At 45.4% G+C, this 20,973-nt stretch overlaps 4 protein-coding genes across 4 annotated transcripts; 2 read left to right on the top strand and 2 right to left on the bottom strand.

The window, feature by feature from the left end:
• LOC8073081 (1-Cys peroxiredoxin PER1) lies at window positions 1,127–2,326 on the top strand. Its single transcript, XM_002461053.2, has 2 exons — window positions 1,127–1,363; window positions 1,452–2,326. The coding sequence occupies exons 1-2, from the start codon at window positions 1,246–1,248 to the stop codon at window positions 2,000–2,002; spliced, it is 669 nt and encodes a 222-aa protein (XP_002461098.1). The 5' UTR covers window positions 1,127–1,245; the 3' UTR covers window positions 2,003–2,326.
• Window positions 5,880–7,474, top strand: LOC8073082 (peroxidase 2). Its single transcript, XM_002461054.2, has one exon. The coding sequence runs from the start codon at window positions 5,968–5,970 to the stop codon at window positions 7,216–7,218; it is 1,251 nt and encodes a 416-aa protein (XP_002461099.1). The 5' UTR covers window positions 5,880–5,967; the 3' UTR covers window positions 7,219–7,474.
• Window positions 11,260–12,799, bottom strand: LOC8073083 (peroxidase 2). The gene is made up of 2 exons (XM_002463210.2): window positions 12,390–12,799; window positions 11,260–12,246 (listed from the first exon to the last, which is right to left on the bottom strand). The coding sequence occupies exons 1-2, from the start codon at window positions 12,717–12,719 to the stop codon at window positions 11,467–11,469; spliced, it is 1,110 nt and encodes a 369-aa protein (XP_002463255.1). The 5' UTR covers window positions 12,720–12,799; the 3' UTR covers window positions 11,260–11,466.
• Window positions 16,623–18,298, bottom strand: LOC8063538 (peroxidase 2). Its single transcript, XM_002463211.2, has 2 exons — window positions 17,830–18,298; window positions 16,623–17,691 (listed from the first exon to the last, which is right to left on the bottom strand). Exons 1-2 carry the CDS (start codon window positions 18,145–18,147, stop codon window positions 16,912–16,914), a joined length of 1,098 nt encoding a protein of 365 aa, XP_002463256.1. The 5' UTR covers window positions 18,148–18,298; the 3' UTR covers window positions 16,623–16,911.

The following is a 20,973-nucleotide window of genomic DNA, read 5'->3' on the forward strand; positions in this document are numbered from 1 at the left end:
GCCATGGCGCTTGCTACCGTGATGAACAGGGGAGCTGAGCGGAGAGGGCGCGAGGGTCAAGCGAGGAGCCGTGCGTAGGCTCGCCTCCTTCTTAAGCGCCGCGCAGGGGTTGGGAGCGGCCAGCACGGTGGCATGGGCTCTGTGGCGAGCCATGGGCCACCCGGAACTCTGGCGGCGATGGGGTCGCAAGTGCCGCTGGGGCACCCGCTCGCGACGGGATGGTCTGGACCGGAGCGGCCAGGACCGCCGCGCTCGCACCCCGCCTGCGCCGGGGCGTCGCGGTCGTCAGGCCCCACTCGCGCCGGGATGGTTGGGAGCCCGGGACCGGAGCGGTCAGGTCCACCTCACCCTTACCCCGCCTGCGCTTGGGTCGCCATGGCCGCCGGGAATACGACGCCCGCGACGGAAGGAGGGAGGAGGGAGGTGCGGGAGTAGCCTGCTAGCGGGTTCACGACCATTCATGACGGCCCGGTTCGTGTAACGGGTACGAGACCCGCGAAGAACCTCCGATCAAACGGACGATCTCGTTTGTTCGGCAGATCGAACGGTTAGAATATTAACGGGCGACGTGGCCCTATCGGGCGCTCGCGGTTTGGTGCAGGATTCGTATTAAGAGATTCGTATTAAGAGATGCCCCACGCACCACACAGATTTTTTTTTTGAGATCAACACACCACACAGATGAGATGATCGTTGACGATGATCTGTTGCAGGCAGCAGTAATGGTGTTTTGGCGAGGGGGGGGGGGGGGGGGGACTTCTCTGGTTTTAGCCCATCCCATGTTTTAGAGAGAGGGGGTTTCGGCCCATCTGAGTTCAAAAGAGCCCGTCTAAGAGAGATTCCATCCAAAACTGAACCGGGCTCGAAAACTAGTTGAGCCCATTGTTCCATGGGCCGAACTCCTGCATTACGGCCCATCTCTAGAACAAACCAAACCCTTCTGGCACTCGCCACTGGTACAAACCTCTGACGACCATACCAGTTAGGTGGCAGGTCAAACGCACTGAGCGACGGAGGCCGAGGCAGGTGCCACGAGTCTAGCTACGCGGCGCCCATGCACCGCGCCTGGGTGCCACTTCTCCACTCGGTCCATCGCTGATCTCGCCAGATATATATGCGCACGCTCCATCAGTTCCTTCGTCTCTCTCAGTGAGGGGTCTCCATTGCGAGAGCAGTCGTCAGCAGCTGTCTTCTTGTAACACAACAACATCGACAAGCTGTCACAGTAGTACGATCGACGCCACCATGCCGGGACTCACCATCGGCGACACCGTCCCCAACCTGGAGCTGGACTCCACCCACGGCAAGATCCGCATCCACGACTACGTCGGCGACGGCTACGCCATCATCTTCTCCCACCCCGGTACTATACGCTCTTTTCATGCACGCACGCGCATTCTCTGTCCATCTCTGTACTGATGCATGTCATGTGACATGACACACAACATCAGCTGACTTCACGCCGGTGTGCACGACGGAGATGGCGGCGATGGCGGGGTACGCCAAGGAGTTCGAGAAGCGTGGCGTGAAGCTGCTGGGCATCTCGTGCGACGACGTGGAGTCGCACAGGGAGTGGACCAAGGACATCGAGGCGTACGGCGGCGGGAAGCAGAAGGTGACGTACCCGATCCTGGCGGACCCGGGTCGGGACGCCATCCGGCAGCTCAACATGGTGGACCCCGACGAGAAGGACTCCAACGGGGTGAGCCTGCCGTCCCGCGCGCTCCACGTCGTCGGGCCCGACAAGGCCGTGAAGCTGAGCTTCCTGTACCCGGCCACCACGGGGCGGAACATGGACGAGGTGCTGCGCGCCGTCGACTCGCTGCTCACCGCCGCCAAGCACGGCGGCAAGGTCGCCACGCCCGCCAACTGGAAGCCCGGGGACCGCGCCGTCATCGCGCCCAGCGTCTCCGACGAGGAGGCCAGGAAGATGTTCCCGCACGGGTTCGAGACCGCCGACCTGCCCTCCAAGAAGAGCTACCTCCGCTTCACCAAGGTCTAGCTAGCTAGGTGTTCGACTGCGGACCTAGTTCGTTGCCGGCCGGCCGGCCGGCCGGCGGCGGCGTACGTGCGCGGATCTTTTGTGCCACCGGCCTCGGCCTGCTGGTGCTTCTAGTCTGAACTGGTATATGGGCTGGGCTCTATGTATGCGGTGTATGTTCAGTAAGTATGCTGTAAGCCTGTAACGTCACCCGTCTCGTGTACGGGTGGAAAACAGTGCCGCTTAGCAACGTCCATGTCCTCTTCTGAACTTGTCGCAGTGCACATCTTGTATATGTGTGAGATGTACTACGTGTCGTCTGCCCGTAATCGGAAGTATCCAGCCCGCCGATGTGTTCTGGGAAAAATGATAGGTGCGTGCATACTGCTGTCCCTGTCGCCGTGTCGCCAACTCACGACGTCGGCGGTTGGCTCGCAAGCAGCTCATCGACTCTGATCCCTTCGGCAGTTCGGCACTTCGGCTTAGATCCCCCCAACACAGCAACGACCATCGTCGTCGTGGGCTGGAGGAGCCTTCCGAGACGGGATCCCACGGCCGGCCACCCAAATTGGTTTCTGCGCGACGCCACGACTTCGATTTCGACGAACACCTCGAGGGCATCGCAGATTTCCCACACATGTAATCGAATCTACATTAAATATAGACAAAAATTTAAATCGCGAGACGAATTAAATATAGACAAAAATTTAAATCGCGAGACGAATCGAAAAAATAAAAACTCTAATTATACAGACGAATCTTTTAATCCTAGTTAATCTATAATTAGACTGTATTTGTTACAAACAAACAAAAGTGCTAACGAAATTTAAAATATCTAAACAAGGCCCTCATCTCAGCGATGCCTACATTGCACAATAACACCTCAAGAGGCATGAATGATATTGATAGAAGCTAAGAAGCGTCACAATGGGTCAAGAGGCATGAATGATATTGATAGAAGCGAGGATGCCGTCTCCACGCGTCCTCCGTCCGAAAAAGGGTACGTATGCTCTATGCACGGAGTATCTTTGGATAGTGTACCTGTTCGGGGGCGCGTGCGGTCCGGCCGTTCGGAGGGAATCCTGCGTCCGGGCACACTTTCGCTCAAAATTTTTCCGCGTCCAGCAGTCTGTGCGTGTATAGCAGAGGCTGTCCATTCTACAGAGCCCACCTCATCCATAATCCATATATATTCTCCACTTTTATGAACAAAATTTAAAAAGTCATAGCTCCTAAACTAAATATCTAAATCAAAATCCGATTACACTATAGTGTTTCTTATAATAAATCCTTCAAAACAAGATCTCACATGGATATATTTAGATAAAATTTTATTAATAAATATTTATCTTATAAAGATATAACATTTTTATTTATGATAGATAATGTTCTAGGTTCATAAAATAAATGTTCCATCTTCGTAAGAAAAATGTTCTCAGTTTAAAAAATAGTGTTCTAGTTTAGATTCATGAAACTGATATTATAATATTTAAAATAAATAAATAAATACATCATGTAAACAAAAAAATAAAATCTAGAGCAAAGCATAAGGAAAAAAACACATAGAGAAAATTTTAAAAGAACATCATATGGATAGTTTTAAAACATCCTAAAAATAAACTATAAAACATCACATGTGTACTAAACTGAACATCACTAAATACACTATAGAATACTATTAAATACATTATGGAACATCGTATATATATTACGTGAACATCACTAGATATATCATAGAACACCACATGTGTACTGAGCGAACATCACTAAATTCACAATAGAACATCACTCAACACATTATAGAACATTGTATGTATACTAAGTAAACATCGTTGAATTAACCACAAAACAACACTTAATGTATTATAGAACATCGCATATGATGCAAAAAAAGATTAATAACAAAAAAAATTAAGAAATAAAACATGAATAAAAGAAAACATAATTAAAAATTAAAAGAAAAAACAGAATCAAAAGAAAAAAATAAAAATAAAAAATAGAACATCAGCACGTGAACATCAAAGAAAATAATAATAATAAGAAAAAAAATAAAATATACAAAACAAAGGATAATATAAAACAAAAAATGAAAATAAAAATAAAGCACAAAAAAGATAGAAAAAGAATCAAATAGAATATAAAATGAAAAAAAGAAAGAAAAAAGGAAAAAAATTAAAGAAAAAAACAAAGAAAGATTAAAAAATAAAACATGAATAAAAGAAAACATAATTAAAAAATAAAAGAAAAAACAAAATCAAAAGAAAAAAAATAGAACATCAGCACGTAAACATCACAGAAAAATAATAAGAATAAGAAAAAAAAGATAAAGATAAAGATACAAAACAAAGAATAATACAAAACAAAAAAGGAAAATAAAAATAAAGCACAAAAAAGATAAAAAAGAACCAAATGGAATATAAAATGAAAAAAGAAAAAGAAAAAGGAAAAGAAATTAAAAAAAAAATATAGCAAGAAGAATAAAAAGAAAAAAAGAGAAGAAAACTAACAGCAACGATCGGGAGGGAAAAAGAAAAGAAACATAAAAAGAAAGAAAAAAGAAGAAAAGAAGAAAAGAAAAAACAAAAAAGAAAGAAATAAAAAAGAAAATATACGTACCTATCAACCTGTCACGCGCGCGCGAGAATCATCGCGCGGGAATTATCGGACGGCGTCTCTGGTCCGAACGTTCGGACTGGAAGATTCCCGACCCTGTTCGGCTTGTACGAAACATCTTCAAGAGTTTCCAAAATCCACATTCAATCTTGATTTTTTAGCAAGATTAAAAAAACATCTCTCCAACAATTAACTATCTTTTGCCATCTGAAAAAAAAAATCAATCTTGAAAACAGCAAACTCAAGTCCGGATAACTGGACCATTTTTCTTTTTGACCAAATTCGTCTGGCATAACAAGGCACCGCCGCGTGTCATGTTGTTCGCTTGGCTACTGTCTCAAGAAAGGATACAATGCAAGGCAAACCTGGTGAGAAAGGGCCGTCGTGGACAACACGAATTGCGGTGTCTGCCATGTCGCGGCGGAGGAGACCCCAACTCACATCTTCGTATATGCCTCTGCGGCTAGTCAGTTCTGGAGCGCGATTCAGATTCAAACGGATGCTGATTATTGGGCAAGTCAATTTCTCAAGGAGATTCAATGGCCCACTCACATACCGCGCAGACACTGGGGACATTCTTACTGCTATGTTGCTGGCACGACACTTGATAAGTCATGGCAGAAGTACTTGCTGACTGATTTATTTTTTTTTTAAAAAAACTGCTACTTGCTGACTGATTTATTTTTTTTAAAAAAAACTGCTAAATGGTTGACAACAAGACAGGTGGATAAAAAACCTAGTATGTTATATAAGAATCCAAATCTACACGCTCCTTAGTTGACCAAATACTTAAATTATATATATAGAAAAAGAAACACGCGTTATGGACTCAGAAAATTATATTCATAGATGCGTTTAGCTAGCTGTATATATGTCAACTAACGGCCATATATACGCACCGACAACTAAGAGCCTAAAAATTACCAACTGCAACAGGGTGTTGATGAACTCCAAACATCCCAAGCTAGCAATAACTAGCTGTATATATATAAATATACATATATACTGTATGTCTTGGTTGAGGTCGAGGGCAATTCAAAATAATCTAGCAAGTCTTCTTGTTGACCAAAACCACCAAAAGTCAATTCCTCTCTCGCAGAGAACCAGTGCCGGCCGTCTGTGTGCTCTACTGCTCTCCATGTCGTTCCCTGCTGAGTGCTGACTGCTGAGCAACGTGCGCACCAAAAACATTCCGATTTCTGAACACGCTCAGTAGTCTAGTCCCCGAGCAGCAGCTATAAATACACATGCAACACAGCAGCTCCCCTTCATCCCAACATTCCAACCTTCTCCGATCACCAAGCAGTGATCTCTCAAGCTGATTTATCACACACTCGAGCGCGGAAAAAACGCTCGTATACACGGTTGCAGAGATGGCCGCTAAGCTCGCCGTTCTCGGCACCTTAGTAGTGCTCGCGCTGCTCGGTCCTGTGTCGTCCCAACAAGCCGGCTACGGCTATGGTGGCGGCAGTCCTACACCTACGCCGCCACCTGCTTATCCTCCGACGACGAGCCCGAGCCCGACCCCGAGTCCACCACCTGCTTATCCTCCGACGAGCTCGACTCCGAGTCCGCCTACTTATTCATCTCCAAGTCCAGCCCCGCCGCCACCTGCTGCATATCCTCCGACGACAAGCCCGACGCCGAGCCCGCCTACTACCTATCCTCCTCCGACACCTGCTAGCCCACCACCACCATCACCTGCCTCTGGGCCTGCACTGAGTGTCGGATACTACAACGACAAGTGCCCCGGCGCGGAAGCCCTCGTGCGGGAGGCCGTGCGCGCCGCCGACGCCGGCATCAAAGCAGGGCTTGTCCGTTTGTTCTTCCACGACTGCTTCGTCCAGGGCTGCGACGCCTCCGTTCTGCTCAAGCCCGACAACGACACCAACCCGCAGCCGGAGATACTCGGCATCCCCAACCTGAGCCTGCGCGGCTTGGACGTCATCGACGCGGCGAAGAAGGCGCTGGAGGAGAAATGCCCGGGCGTCGTTTCCTGCGCCGACATCGTCGCCTTCGCCGGCCGCGACGCCAGCTTCTTCCTCAGCGGCGGCGCCATCAACTTCACCATGCCCGCGGGCCGCTACGACGGGAAGGTGTCGAACGCCAGCGATACCCTCCCTAACCTCCCCCCGCCGTTCGCCGACGTCGCGCAGCTTAAGGCCATGTTCGCCGCCAAGGGGCTCGACACCATCGACATGGTCGCGCTCTCCGGCGCGCACAGCATCGGCCGCTCCCACTGCTCGTCCTTCAGCAGGGACCGCCTCCCGCCCAGCAACACCTCCGACATGAACCCGGCGTTCGCCACACAGCTCAAGGCGAACTGCACGTCGCCGTCCGGCGCCGACAACACGGTGGCGCAGGACTACAGGACCCCTGACCAGCTGGACAACCAGTACTACTGGGACGTGATCAACCACAAGGTGCTCTTCGCGTCGGACGCCGCACTCCTCAAGTCAGGCGACACCGCAGCGCTGGTGTATGCAGCCGCCTTGTTTCAGAAGGAATGGCAGGACAGGTTTGGAAAAGCCATGGTGAAGATGGGTGGAGTCGAGGTGAAGACGGCCGCCAATGGTGAGATCAGACAGATGTGTGGCTACGTCAACAAGCCCTACTCCGGTTGAGGCCGGATCGACGATGATCAGTTGAGCTTGAGTCCTCCCCACGTGTCTCTTAAAACCTAGCAAACATGTCAGAGATCGAAAACACATATTATATGCTCCTCTCTTTCTTGGTTTATTTCAATTCTTTCTGGATTTCGATCCTTTTTGTTACTTGATTTTTTTGTTATAAAATTGACTGCACCACCATTTGAAATTCCAGCATATTGTATTCAAATAATATTGACATATGTTTTTTGTCAGCACTGTTCAGAATGCATATTTGTCTTGTACATTGTGCACTTGTGCCACCCCCGTTCCCAACTTTTACCCACAACCCTAACTTTTACCCTCCCGCGAGCGTACCCACGGGTAAGATTTTGTACTTGTGTCCACGCCCAGTGGATTTATTTAAGAGAGATCAAATAATAAAATTATAGTGATATAAAATAATAAATTCATAATTAAACGACATGCAAATATGTCAATCTCACTTACATGGAGTTTATTAGGACTATATAGTAGCTCACAAGCCACAAATACATCATAGATTCATATTCGGTCATTCATGTTCATACAAATAACACAAAACAACTTACACAACATACAAATAACACAAAACAAGTTACACAATAACTAAAGTAACAAGTTAATAGCTCACACAATCACTTTATTCAGCCATCCATTAAAAAATATCATCTTTATAGTTTGACATGCTATGCTTATATATGCTACAAATTACATGCTAAAATGAGGTAGTCTACATGATATGCACATATATGACATAGGTGACATATTTCATATATGTAATCCCAAATTGCGGGTACCTGTCGGGTACTGCAGGTAAAATTTGATATCCGAACCCTACTCGCATTCTTGAGGTGTACCTGACCCTCATGTAACCCCGGATAAGTTTTTGTACCCATGCCCACACCCATCAGGTACGAAACTTGCAGGTACAATTGCCATCCCTAGTCAACCATGAGGTTGGGGCGTTCGATTGGGAAGCACCCTATATGCATCACATCCTAAACGTGCAGTGGAGACAACTATTACAATTGTAAAGTATTGTCGTCGGTGATACTGACAACACTACACCCTTTTTGTTTCACAACGTTTCTCCACTCTGCGTGGTATAATACCTGGCTAATATTTGGAAGAACTTTAACCAAATTTGTCCTCATAATTATATACAACAATAATTCTATTTACATAATTTATATAATATAAAATCTAAATCCAGATGCTCCTTTATTATCCAAATAAGTAAAATATAGATTAAAAACACGCGCTAATAATGGAGTTAGAAAATTCATAGACGCGTTTAGCTGTACGCACCGACAACAAATAAACAGCTTAAAATTCTCTGCTGCAAGTGGCCGGATGAACTCCAAACATCCCAAGCTAATAGCTGTACTGTATGTCTTGCTTGAGGTTGAGAATACTTTTCAATGTTCTAGCAAGTCTTCTTGTTGACCAAAAACCACAAAGTCAATTCCTCTCCAGCAGAGAACCAGTAGTGCATGAGTCTTGTTTAGTTTCAAAAATATTTTGAATTTTGGTATTATAGTATTTTCGTTTTTATTTGACAAATATTATTTAATTATGGATTAACTAGGTTTAAAAGATTCATCTCGTAATTTACAGACAAACTGTACAATTAGTTTTATTTTTGTTTTATTTAATGCTCCATGCATGTGCCGCAAAATTTAATATGACGGAGAATTTTGAAAAGTTTTTCATTTTTAAGGTGAACTAAACAAGGCCCAAGCTTATTTAATTTAATCGGGCAAATTTTGGGAGCTATATATTGTCGGCTGTACGTGTGTGCTCGGCATGTTCATGTGCTGAGTGTTGACTCTTGCTGTCTTGCACCGCTGCGCGTCGGTACACTACGACGTGCGCTCCAAAAAACATTCCGAACACACTCTCCAGTTGTCCAGCCCCCCGTCGAGCACGCATAAAGCCGCGCTGAGGTTCCGCAACAGCGGCGCCATGGAGCATGGAAAGAGTCCCGGGGCGGCGGCGGCAGAGGGAAAAAAAAATCGGTTGTTTGCTTAAGGCAAAACAACCTGTTATCAATTAGCAATATAATTCTGAAAAAGAAAAATACTTGTGGTTACATGTCGGCACGACCAGCTATGCCTAGGAGTTAAGCCCCCAAGCGGCATGAAACCTGAGAAAGCCATGCTATCATCGGACACGACACGACCTAAATGCCACTTCTAATTGATGAGAGTGCCATGCTCAGACTCATTGGACACATGAACTCAGTCCCACCGAGACATATTGTCTAGCTAAATTTTCACATAAAGATTTTGACAAACTTATTTTTGATTGGTGATGACCCACGTATCAGCCATGATAGAAAGTACTATTGACTAATTTATTGTAAGAGAAAAACACCGCTAAATAACTGTCAGATTCGGCTGATAAGCTCAAGCGAACAGACTAGAATACGGTTGGGAGTCGGGACAAGCTAGGCCAGTGCTGAGCTTGAAGGAGATGCATGTGTATGCGCGAAAAGAGAGAAAATGCACAAAGGACCAATGTGTTTTAGCAATTAGGAAGTCATTTACCTTTTTTTCAATTTCGATCAAAAACAAGTTTGAAATCTTTATAAAATAGTTCAAAAAAATCTTTATAAATTATAAAAGGTCTATATCACCCCAAAGGTTTGCATGGTCATCTACTGAACATCTGCCTATAAACACATATTAAACTTTGTAAAAGTAGACAAAGAATCACTTGATTTATTATTGACGTATGATTTTGCTTAGTTGGCACTCTATGCCAGCTAGCTTTGGCACCATAGCGCTTAGACCCACCTGTCAGCCTGTGGTTTGATTGCCACACTGACCGATATGGTAAACCTCTCGACCGAGTTGGAGAACACGTCATAGAGAGCAGAACCAACACAACCTTCAAAGCCTCGTAGCCTGTATGTGTAGGGGTATAAACCCCTATACCCTCATGGGCCTATATGGACTGCACCGTCAGAGGTGGCTCGGCCCACAGGATGAAGACGTGCGGCGCACGACTGGTCGGCGTGCACCGCAAGGCTACAAGATATTGTACCAAATAGGATACTTTGCTTGTAACTCTGTCCCTTCAGAATATATAAGGAGGGGCAGGGGTCCCCTAGAGGACAAGATATACACAAGAGATTCTCTCAACATAAATCAATACAACTAGACACAAGACGTAGGTATTACGCCAATTCGGCGGCCGAACCTGGATAAAAAGCTTGTCCGTGTCTTGCGTCACCATCAAGTTCGTAGTTTGCGCACCGTCTACCGATAAACTACTACCGTGGGTATACCCCAAGGTAGACTGCTGACTAGCTTTCGTCGACGGTATGTAATCTCCATAATATCGATGTGTGTCCCGCTTGTCCTTGATCTGACCGATCACCAAGTACTCATGTGCCTATCCTGATTTGGTATGATTGTTGTCTTGACTATGGCATTCACACATCTTTATCCTTTTCCCACATGTACTTCTGCTTGTCGTTATTTCCATATACTAGACGTCCACGGTCTATCTTCTGGCCTTTGGTCCCTTTGTTCAAGCCTTTGTGTTTGTCCTTCACTGCTTATGGCCCATTAGCCCGAACCCCTTGTTGAACCTTTGCCATCGTCGTCGATCACCATGACACATTCAACACCTACACATAATAAGTCAATAGACATGTTACACTATCACTACTTCGATTTCGGTTAGTCGTAACTAAAAACAAGTCAACCACAAGGACAAGTCATCCAAAAGATGACAATGGCACATTTGAACCTTGTCATCTCACACAGTTTGCAACTTATTTTAGCTGTGCTTGTTCCCACCAGCCCCATTTCTACTTATTTTGACCTTGCTTTATTTTACTCCATTTATTATGTAGTTTCTCTGGAGAGAAGTTGTATCAAATAGGGCCAAGCCATTTATGGATCTACCAGATGATAATGATCTGCTTGAATTATGATTGATATGATATTATCGTTGCATCATTACATCATAAAAACAAGCATACAGGTAGAGAATGTAGGCAAAGACCAGTTAGGAAACTGAAAGTCTGGAAATCAACGAATGGTTATTAATTCTTCATTCATCATGAAGATTTTCTCGTCAACTAGTACAAAAAAAGGTACGATATTATCGCAATCAAAATTACAGCATCACAACAGGCATACACACAGCTAAGAATGAAGCATCGATCATTATTAGAGGATAATGTAGGTATAAAGACAATAGTTAAGAAATGCATGGGCATCTGATCCATCACGGCCTGCCGTTGACTTTGCGGCAGTTGGTCCTGATCTCCCCGTTGGCGGCGGTCTTGATCTCTATGCCGCCCATCTTCACCATGGCCTTGCCGAACTTATTCTGCCACAGGAAGGGAACGAAGTCCGCGTAGGCGCGCACCAGGTTGTTGGATGTGATGTTGGTGGTGAGCGCGGCGTCCGACGTGAAGAGCACCTTGTGTGCCAGCACGTCCTTGTAGTACTGGTTGTCCAGGACGTCGGGGGTCTGGAAGTCCTGCACCACCGTGTTGTCGGTGCCGTTGGGCGACGCGCAGGCAGCCTGCAGCGTGGCGGCGAACGCCGGGTCCATGTCGGAGGTGTTGCTGGGCGGCAGGCGGTCCCTGCTGAAGGAGGAGCAGTGGGAGCGGCCGATGCTGTGCGCGCCGGAGAGCGTGATCATGTCGACGTAGTCCAGCCCCTTGGCGGCGAACATCTGGACGAGCAGGTCGAAGCCGGCGAACGGCGGGGGAAGGTTCGGCAGGGCCTCGCTGGCGAGGGACACGTTGCCGTCGTAGCGGCCGGCGGGCATGGCGAAGTTGATGCCGCCGCCGCTGAGGAAGTAGGACGCGTCGCGGGCGGCGAACGCGACGATGTCCGCGCACGAGACGACGCTGGGGCATGCCGCCTCGATCTCCGCCTTGGCCGCGTCGATCACCTCGTACCCGCGTAGGCTGGGGAAGTTGGGCACGCTGAACTTCTCCGGGGTCAGGCTCGTGTCGTTGCTGAACGAGTCCAGGAGGACGGAGGCGTCGCATCCCTGATGATGATGAAACAATGCATCACATCACATCACATCGCATGTCCATATATATATCACAATGTCTTGCTCATTATTATTGTGGCATCGCATGCATAATATGTAGGGCATGGCTAGCTGTTGATCAATGGAGGAGAACTTACACGGATGAAGCAGTCGTGGAAGAACATACGGACAAGCCCGGCCTGCATGCCAGCATCAGTGGCATTGACGTGCTTCTTGACGATGGCCTCAACGTCCACGTAAGCGCCGCACTTGTTCTTGTAGTATCCGACCATGAGTTGCGTCCCTGGGGGTGGTGGGGGTGCCGGCGTAGCTGGGGGTGGGCTTGGGCTTGGAGGAGGTGGAGGGCATGCTGGTGGTGGCGGGGTGGCCGGAGCCGGAGGAGGAGGGTAGTAGCCTCCGTCCTGGCAAGACACGGAGCCGAGCAGGGCGAAGACAGTGAGGACGGCGAGCTTATTAGGGCTCACCATCGTCGCTTAATTCCTCCTGGTCCTGATCTGAGACTACTGGTAGTAGAGATGGAGGAGCTGGGAGCGAGCGATGGACGAGTGAAGAAAAACTGCCGTCTTACATGCCTATATATAGCTGCGCCGGCTGGGGAATGTTGGGAGCTAGCTAGCGCACACGTTGTGAGACGTGCAAGAAGTCAGCCGACAGTAACATGGAGAGTAGGTAGGTGAGTGAGCTCCAGTACATGCTCCAGGAAGCTCACAGCTCGATCGAACATTCGTTGACTTGGAGCTCCTTTTCGCGTGGCCGAAGGCCGCCAGCGGTGCATGCAGTTTGTATGTGCAACTAACGGTATGTTAATTTAATGCTTAAATTACCCTCCAATGCTACTATTTCATTTATCATGGTAACATGCTCAACCAACGTGCACGTGGTAGGGTATATATCTCACTTGTATGCGTCTAAAGGCGTTCTTCATGCCACTTGGTAACTGAACTGATAGAATTAGTTTCTCAAAAAACACTATACCACAGCTTATAGCGACGTCACTTACAGTGACTAATCCATAGGTTGCTACAGACTTATAGCGATGTCACTTACAGTGACTAATCCATATAGGTTGTTATAAAGTTATAATGATCGATCATTGGTCGCTATAACGACTTATATATAGCGACCGATTTAGAGTCGCTATAGTTTGGCCGTGGTATATAGTGAAAAAAAAAATCTTGTGCCTAGGGTGGATTTTCCCTGGTCCTTGGACTGCTGCATTGCTGCTAGCTAGCCATAGCTCTCGGCTTCACAGAGTGTTTGGGTCTTGGAGTGGAATGGACCGCCACTTCCGGTGGTGAGTGAATAAACGGAATGACACGCAGAAGAAAACAGCAGGTTGCAGGCACGATGGTCGATGGTCCTCTTGGTGGCCCTTTTTCTAATTTCAGTCGGTGATATAAAAACGGGACATACAAGTTGTATGGTCAACTCGACAATTTATGGTTTAGAAATGTACTCAACAATCCATCATTATAATATTTTAGGATCAAACCCCATACCATTACTTGAGATGTAGTGATGGATCTAGAAAAATAAGTTAGGAGAGGCTTCGCTCTCCCATTATATTCTATCTCTAGCTCCTTCTTGTAAGCTTCCATTAGTACCATTTTGTTGCGGTGATTTAGAAGAGGCTCCATACTTCGAGTATTAGCAATGGTAGGGGATCAAGCTGACCCTGCCCCGGTGCTAGATCTCTGTTGAGGCGTCTTGGAATTTGGGACTTTATACTGTTGCTAGATGTATGTTATTCTAATTATTATGAGCACGAACCATGAGTTCAGATAGACAAGGAAAGACGCGGGGGTACTTTGGGAAGTAGAAAAAAAAAGGAGTGGATAGAAAAAACACTTGTCTATATTATACTTCCTATGTCTTCTAAATAAATCAGTTTCTAAAGTTGCTCTAAGTCAATTTTTTATAAGTTTGATCAATGTTACAGGAAAGAATGTTAATGTTAACACCTATGACACTAGATGAATACAAAATAAAAATATATATATTTCATGTTTTATCTAATAATACTATTTTATGTCAAAGATATTGATGCTATTTTTTATAAGTTCAGCCAATTTTATAAAACTTTGACTTAGGATAATTTTAGAAGTTTATTTAGAGAATTAGGTATATATAGAGTATATAGATATAGATAGGTATAAACTAATATATTATTATATACTATAAAAGCTGGCGCTAGCCACACCATGTTCATTCGTGGAAGGCAGCCGAGCTATGTACACCGTAGCTTGTAGCTCACCCCTTAGGTCTTAAGTCGAGGTTTTGTCTTCCTCTGCATCACTTACGCAAACGACCATTTGACCATGACATTACTAAAAACAATGGTCAACACTGGGAAGAATTTAGCAGCCGGGCATAGCGGAACTACCGGTTGTTAACTACGTGCTCATTGCGAGTTGGCATCTGTGTGATGGGTGGATCAAGCTCGATCCAACTGTTGCTGCTTTGCTATATGGAGGTTGGATCAAGATAATCTAATAACTTTAAGAGCATGGACAGCCATTTAAGTACAAGTTATATTTAGGTGTCAATTATTAAAACTATACGGATGAGAGATTTATAGTAAATGCATTACACTGTTTCAGTGGCGGAGCCAGGAATTATGCGTAGGGGGCAACCAAAAAAAATACAATTTATCAAAACTGAGCAGAACTAGTAACCGCCTAGCTTAATTCATTGACTTGACATAGGTGCTCGCATTTTCTATATGTATTTTAGGATCAAATGTATTATTCTTACGGTGGTAGACGATAAACCCTGCTAAGATGTTTGAGATGATTTTGTAAATTTTAAGATCTGCATCTCACTTTTTCTAAGGTGCTTCATAGTATTATCTTATTATGTTTTGTACTTCCTACATCCCAAATTATAAATCGTTCTAAAAATCTTGGAGAGTCAAAGTATCTTAAGTTTGACCAAAATTATAAAAAGAATTATAAAGATTTATGTCGTCAAATAGATATACCGCGAAAATATAATTAATGAAGAACGTAATGATACTTAGTTGGTATCATAAATATTATTATCTTGTCATATAAATTTAGTCAAATTTAGGATGCTTTGACTCTTCAAAATTATTGAAATGACTTATAATTTAGAATGAAGGGAGTATGATTTTATTATCTATTAATAAGTATGTATGACAAAATTATTATATTTTTCTCTTAATATAAATAAAAATAATAAATTTATACTAGTAAAAAATTTTATTGACACATGTTAGGGGAGGCCATGGCGGCAAACGTTACATAGATAAACTCCACCACTATTATAAAATAATTAATTTTGTATTACAGTGACGGAGTTCATCCGTGTAACGTTTGCCGCCAATGTTCACCCTGTGTTAACGCTTGCCCGGCCTCTGCCACGCTTGTCGCGCCAATGTTCACCCTGTAATACACCTTCATTTTCCCACCACTAGTTGGTGCTCTGTGTAATGTGTTTTCCCCTTCATGAAAACGGCACCTTGCTGTTGCCATCGTTGGGTCATGTAAAACCTCCCTCTTCTACTTAATGAAGCATGTGCATTGCACGCTTTTGAAAAAAAAAACAAGAAAGAAGTTTAACTCTTCAATCATTGGCATCTCAAGCTCTCTTTACAAAAATATTAATTTATTGGTCCAAACAAGATATCATGGACATAGAGTTAATATGCCTTGTTGACACAGAAAACATAGAACAAACTTAAATCCTTATATTTCATAAGAGAGATAGTATGCATTTTTGTTGTTCTACTAAGGCTTTTGTTCCCCTCACTAAATTTTAGCTAACTAAACTTTAGTCACTTTAGTAGCTAAACTTCCAAATACATTAACTAAAAAAGAACTAAAATAGTGTAATCTCACTAATCATTTAAGAATAGCTAAAATAATTTTAGCTGATTAAAATTTAGCAAGAGGAATCATTCAGGAACTAAGCATGTATGGAGGACGGAGTCAATACTTAATGCTACTTCGGCAAATCTATTTCCTAATTTTAATTCTGTGACATATATGGATCCATCGGATCATGAAGATTTGGTTGTAAAGTACAAAAGGGCCGGGGTATGATATTATCGCAATCAAAATTACAGCATAAAAACATGCATAAAGCTAGAGAACGAAGCAGCATTAGAGGAGAATAGTGTATAGTAAAGACTAAGAAGTTGGAGGTCCGGAAAGCAAAGAATGGTTATTTAGCAACTTGCCTGGCTGATGCGAAACTGTGCAAGCTAGGCTTACCTAAGTAGGACAGCGGGCTGAGCCTGAAACCTCATTCTATTATCTAAGAAAAACTAAGGACAGCGATCTAGCTGAGATTTGGACTGGTGTAGTTTTTAGAAGTACAATAATATGTATTTACAATACGCAGCACCATAGCTTCAAAATGATGTAATTCTTTAAACATTAGGGCACTGAGCAATCAATACATATGTCTCAATAACTTTCTGTAGGGGCGCAAGCCCCTCCAGTTCTCTCAAAAAGCAATCAATACGTTCAGTAAAAAAAGAAAAGCAATCAATACATACATTCAGGTGGGGATCTTCCCCGGTGAACTTTAAAAAGAATGGTTATTTATTCTCCATTCATTCATCTGAGCGTCGTCAGAGTTTGATCTGGAGGGACACAAACACAAGACAAAGCCGGCATGCCATCTGATCAGTGATCACGACCTGCTGTTGATTTTACGGCACGTCTTCCTGATCTCCCCGTTGGCGGCGGTCTTGACCTCAATGCCGCCCATCTTCACCATGGCTTTGCCGAACTTATTCTGCCACAAATAGGGGACGAAATCCGCGTAAGCGCGCACCAGGTTTTTGGCCATGAAGTCGGTGGTGAGCGCCGCGTCCGATGTGAAGAGAACCTTGTGCGCCAGCACGTTCTTATAGTACTGGTTGTCCAGGACGTCGGGGGTCTGGAAGTCCTGCATCACCGTGTTGTCGGTGCCGTCGGCCGACGCGCAGTCAGCCTGCAGCGTGGCGGCGAACGCCGGGTCCATGTCGGAGGTGTTGCTGGGCGGGAGGCGGTCCCTGGTGAAGGAGGAGCAGTGGGAGCGGCCGATACTGTGCGCGCCGGAGAGCGTGACCATGTCGAAGGCGTCGAGGCCCTTGGCGGCGAACATCTTGACGAGCTGGTCGAAGCCGCCGAACGGCGGGGGCAGGTTCGACAGGGCCTCGCTGGCGAGGGACACGTTGCCGTCATAGCGGCCGGCGGGCATGGCGAAGTTGATGCCGCCGCCGCTGAGGAAGTAGGACGCGTCGCGGGCGGCGAACGCGATGATGTCCGCGCACGAGACCTTGCCAGGGCATGCCGCCTCGATCTCCTCCTTGGCCGCGTCGATCACCTCGTAGCCCCGTAGGCTGGGGAAGTTGGGCACGGCGAACTTCTCCGGGGTTAGGCTGGTGTCGTTGCTGAACGTGTCCAGGAGGACGGAGGCGTCGCATCCCTGCAGATGAAACATGTCATTAGTTGTCACACATCGCAATATCGCATGCATAATATTTGTGTACTTATGTAGGGCATGCATGCATGGCTCTAGCTAGCTTGATCAGTGGAGAACGAAGAATTGTGTTATTAGTCTTACACGGATGAAGCAGTCGTGGAAGAACATACGGACAAGGCCTGCCTGCATGCCAGCATCAGTGGCCTTGACGTGCTTCTTGACAATGGCCTCCACATCCACGTAAGCGCCACATTTGTTCTTGTAATACCCGACTATGAGTTGGGACCCTGCAGTAGGAGGGCTTGGTGGTGGTTGCGGGGATGGGTAGTGGTAAACGGGTGGTGATGGTGTAGTCGGAGGCGGAGGCGGGGATGAGTAGTAGCCTCCGCCCTGGCAAGTCACGGAGCCGAGCACGGCGAAGATGACAGTGAGGACGGCGAGCTTATTAGGGCTCATCATCGTCGCTTAATTCCTCCGGCTCTACGAGCTAGTTCTAGCTAGCTAGCTAGCTAGCGTGCACAACACTGAACTGCTAACTCGATGGACAGAGACTAGGAGAGGAGAAGCATATATATGCAAGTAAGCTCGGAGCGAGAGCGATGGCCGGGATGAAGGAAAGTTGCAGTCTTGCATGCCTATTTATAGCCGGCCGGGGGCTGGGGAATGTGTTATGTCTAAGTGACCCGTTTCAATGCACTGTTTCCAAAACAAATTCGCTGACAGGGCATCAATAAAACGAATAATGAAACAACATCCGCAATGCATGAGTTTCACCTTGACGTTTCCTAGGCTGGGCAAAGCATTTAATTACTGCAAAATGATTGGATCACATGCAAGATGGTGAAATGATTTAGCCCTCGATGGAGATTTCATCCCGTTTCACCGCGTGGGAAACAACGTCCGCGGGGTTTCACCATGGTGAAACTAATTCCTTCTCTCTCCTTTTTGTTTTATGCAAAAAGTGCAATTTTGCTGACATGACGCTTTAATAAATGTGTATGACATTCTGGTGAAACCTGCACGGACATTATCCTTGCCGGCCGGCGCCTTACATTGGGAGACGTGCAAGCCAGCCAACAATAGCATAAAGCATTGGTTACAATGGAATGTCGGTGAATTAATGAGCTCCACGAAGCTGTTGACAGCTCGATCGGACATTCGTTGACCTGGAGGTCGTTTGACTTATTGATGATAAACCGAGGTCGTCCCTGGAAGTGGCTAACCGCGTGGACAAATTAATTAAAGTTCCCCGCCAGGCGCCAGCGGTGCAAATATATGCGCAAATGGTATGTTTAAACAACTTATTAAACAGAGAGTCATGGTAACATGCTCAACCAACGAGGCGCTTGGTAAGGGTAGCACTCGATCGTATGTTTCGCGTTCTTAAGGGCGCTTGGTAACTGAGTTGTGCTTCAACACTATGATGGCATAAACACACAAACATTCATTTCACTACTACAGAAACCTGATGTTGAATTTCAAAACCAATAGAGATAATATAAGGGTATTCATTCGTAACAAAAGAAAACTGTCGGATTTCAAAGCCAATTGACATGCAGTAACAATAATTATCACTGCTAGTTGGCAATAAAATCCGACAATAATATATATTGTTGCCAGGTTATATTACCAACCGGCTATGATATGATAGCCAGAAAGTGGTTAACTCCCCCTTTGAGATACATTTGCACCCATATTCCTTCACTCTCTCGTCTCTCACTTTCCCTCTAAGATATCTCCTCTCTTTTCACTCTCGTGATCATGTTCAAGGCTTCAAGCTCTCCTCAGTTTGAGGCTTGCTTCTGCTTTCCTCCTCTCCTCGGCTCCGGCGATGGACAAGGGCGAGAGCAGCCCCAGTGCAGGGGCATGGGAGTGTCTCTCTATCCCTAGACCTGCTCTCATTAGCTTTCCTTCGCCCCTTAACCCGGGGGCGATGGACGGGTGGAAGCCGATGTTTTTTTTTTTGTGAAAATGAGCATCACTACTAGGTATAATCGTCTGAAAAGTAACAATGTGCATTATTCAGTAGTTATACGTATAAGTTAAAATGTATAAATTTATCAAAAGTAACAATTTAAACAAATGAATTATATATGTCACGTCATCACTGAAATTGATAATGCACAAGGTTGATATATTATATATTATATATATACCATATCATCACACAAACTTATAATAAGATATTTTTGTCTAACTTATATGTTTTTATTATCAATCATCGAGCGTAGCTAGAGTACTATGAAGGATAATGTAGCTAAGCGGTATGTACAAAAGTTGGCACTACCTACAGCGCGCTAGCATGTTCTTCATCCAACAAGGGAGGTAGCAAGGAAATTATCTACAACTCCGTAGCTTGTACAGCTCACCCTAGGTCTTCCGCCGAGGTTGTCTCCCCATTATCTGCATCACTTACGCAAATTAAACGACCATTCGACCGTGACACTACTTTAAAAAAAATGGTCAACACTGAGAAGAATTTGCAGCCGGGCATAGCGGAACTACCGGTAGTTAACTACGTACATGCACATTGCGAGATGCGCATCTTAATTTTGGATCAAGCTCGATCCAGCTTGTATGGAGTTGGATCCAGCCATCCTAAATCATTATTTCGTCCCATCTCCTATGTCGACACACAAATTAAAATTGATGCCATCTGCCGCAGGTTCCTTTGGGCGGGCAAAGGATATGAATCCATACGTGGGAAATGCATCGTCGTTGCCTGGCCAACTGTTTGCCGACCCAAGGACCTGGAAGGGCTTGGCATGCCGGACCTGAAGCTCACCAACATCGCACTCCAAACCAGAAGTGGCTCTCTGGCTGCAGCATACGGACACACAGCGCGTGCATGGTTGCAGCTTCCCATGCACCCAAGCTTCAAAGCAGGTTTTGGCGTTCTTCAGTGCTTCAACCCACACCATACTTGGTAACGGGCAACCACAAACTTCTACTCCCTCAGTCTCAATTTATAAGTTATTCTAAAAATCTTGGAGAGTCAAAACCTAAAAATATTTATGACACCAAATAGATATACTATAAAAATATAACTAATAAAAAATCTAATGATACTTAGTTGATATCATAAATATTATTATATTATCTTTTAAATTTGATCAAACTTAATATGCTTTGATTTTCTAAAACTTTTAAAATAACTTATAATTTGGGACGGAGAGAGTAGATGCATGGGAAGATGGCTCAACGGCTGCGCCATCCAGGACCTTGCGCCAACACTCACTAGCCTAGTGGAGCCCTTCACTCGGCAATGGTACTGGAAACACTGCC

This window comes from Sorghum bicolor, chromosome 2 (genome assembly GCF_000003195.3).
Source record: "Sorghum bicolor cultivar BTx623 chromosome 2, Sorghum_bicolor_NCBIv3, whole genome shotgun sequence".
Taxonomy (NCBI): Eukaryota; Viridiplantae; Streptophyta; class Magnoliopsida; order Poales; family Poaceae; genus Sorghum; species Sorghum bicolor.

Coding starts and splice junctions, on each gene's coding strand:
- LOC8073081 (XM_002461053.2), top strand. CDS start 1,246: ATGCCGGGACTCACCATCGGCGACACCGTCCCCAACCTGGAGCTGGAC. Junction 1,364..1,451: donor CATCATCTTCTCCCACCCCG/GTACTATACGCT, acceptor ACACAACATCAG/CTGACTTCACGCCGGTGTGC.
- LOC8073082 (XM_002461054.2), top strand. CDS start 5,968: ATGGCCGCTAAGCTCGCCGTTCTCGGCACCTTAGTAGTGCTCGCGCTG.
- LOC8073083 (XM_002463210.2), bottom strand. CDS start 12,719: ATGGTGAGCCCTAATAAGCTCGCCGTCCTCACTGTCTTCGCCCTGCTC. Junction 12,247..12,389: donor TCCACGACTGCTTCATCCGT/GTAAGTTCTCCT, acceptor CATCATCATCAG/GGATGCGACGCCTCCGTCCT.
- LOC8063538 (XM_002463211.2), bottom strand. CDS start 18,147: ATGATGAGCCCTAATAAGCTCGCCGTCCTCACTGTCATCTTCGCCGTG. Junction 17,692..17,829: donor TCCACGACTGCTTCATCCGT/GTAAGACTAATA, acceptor TTTCATCTGCAG/GGATGCGACGCCTCCGTCCT.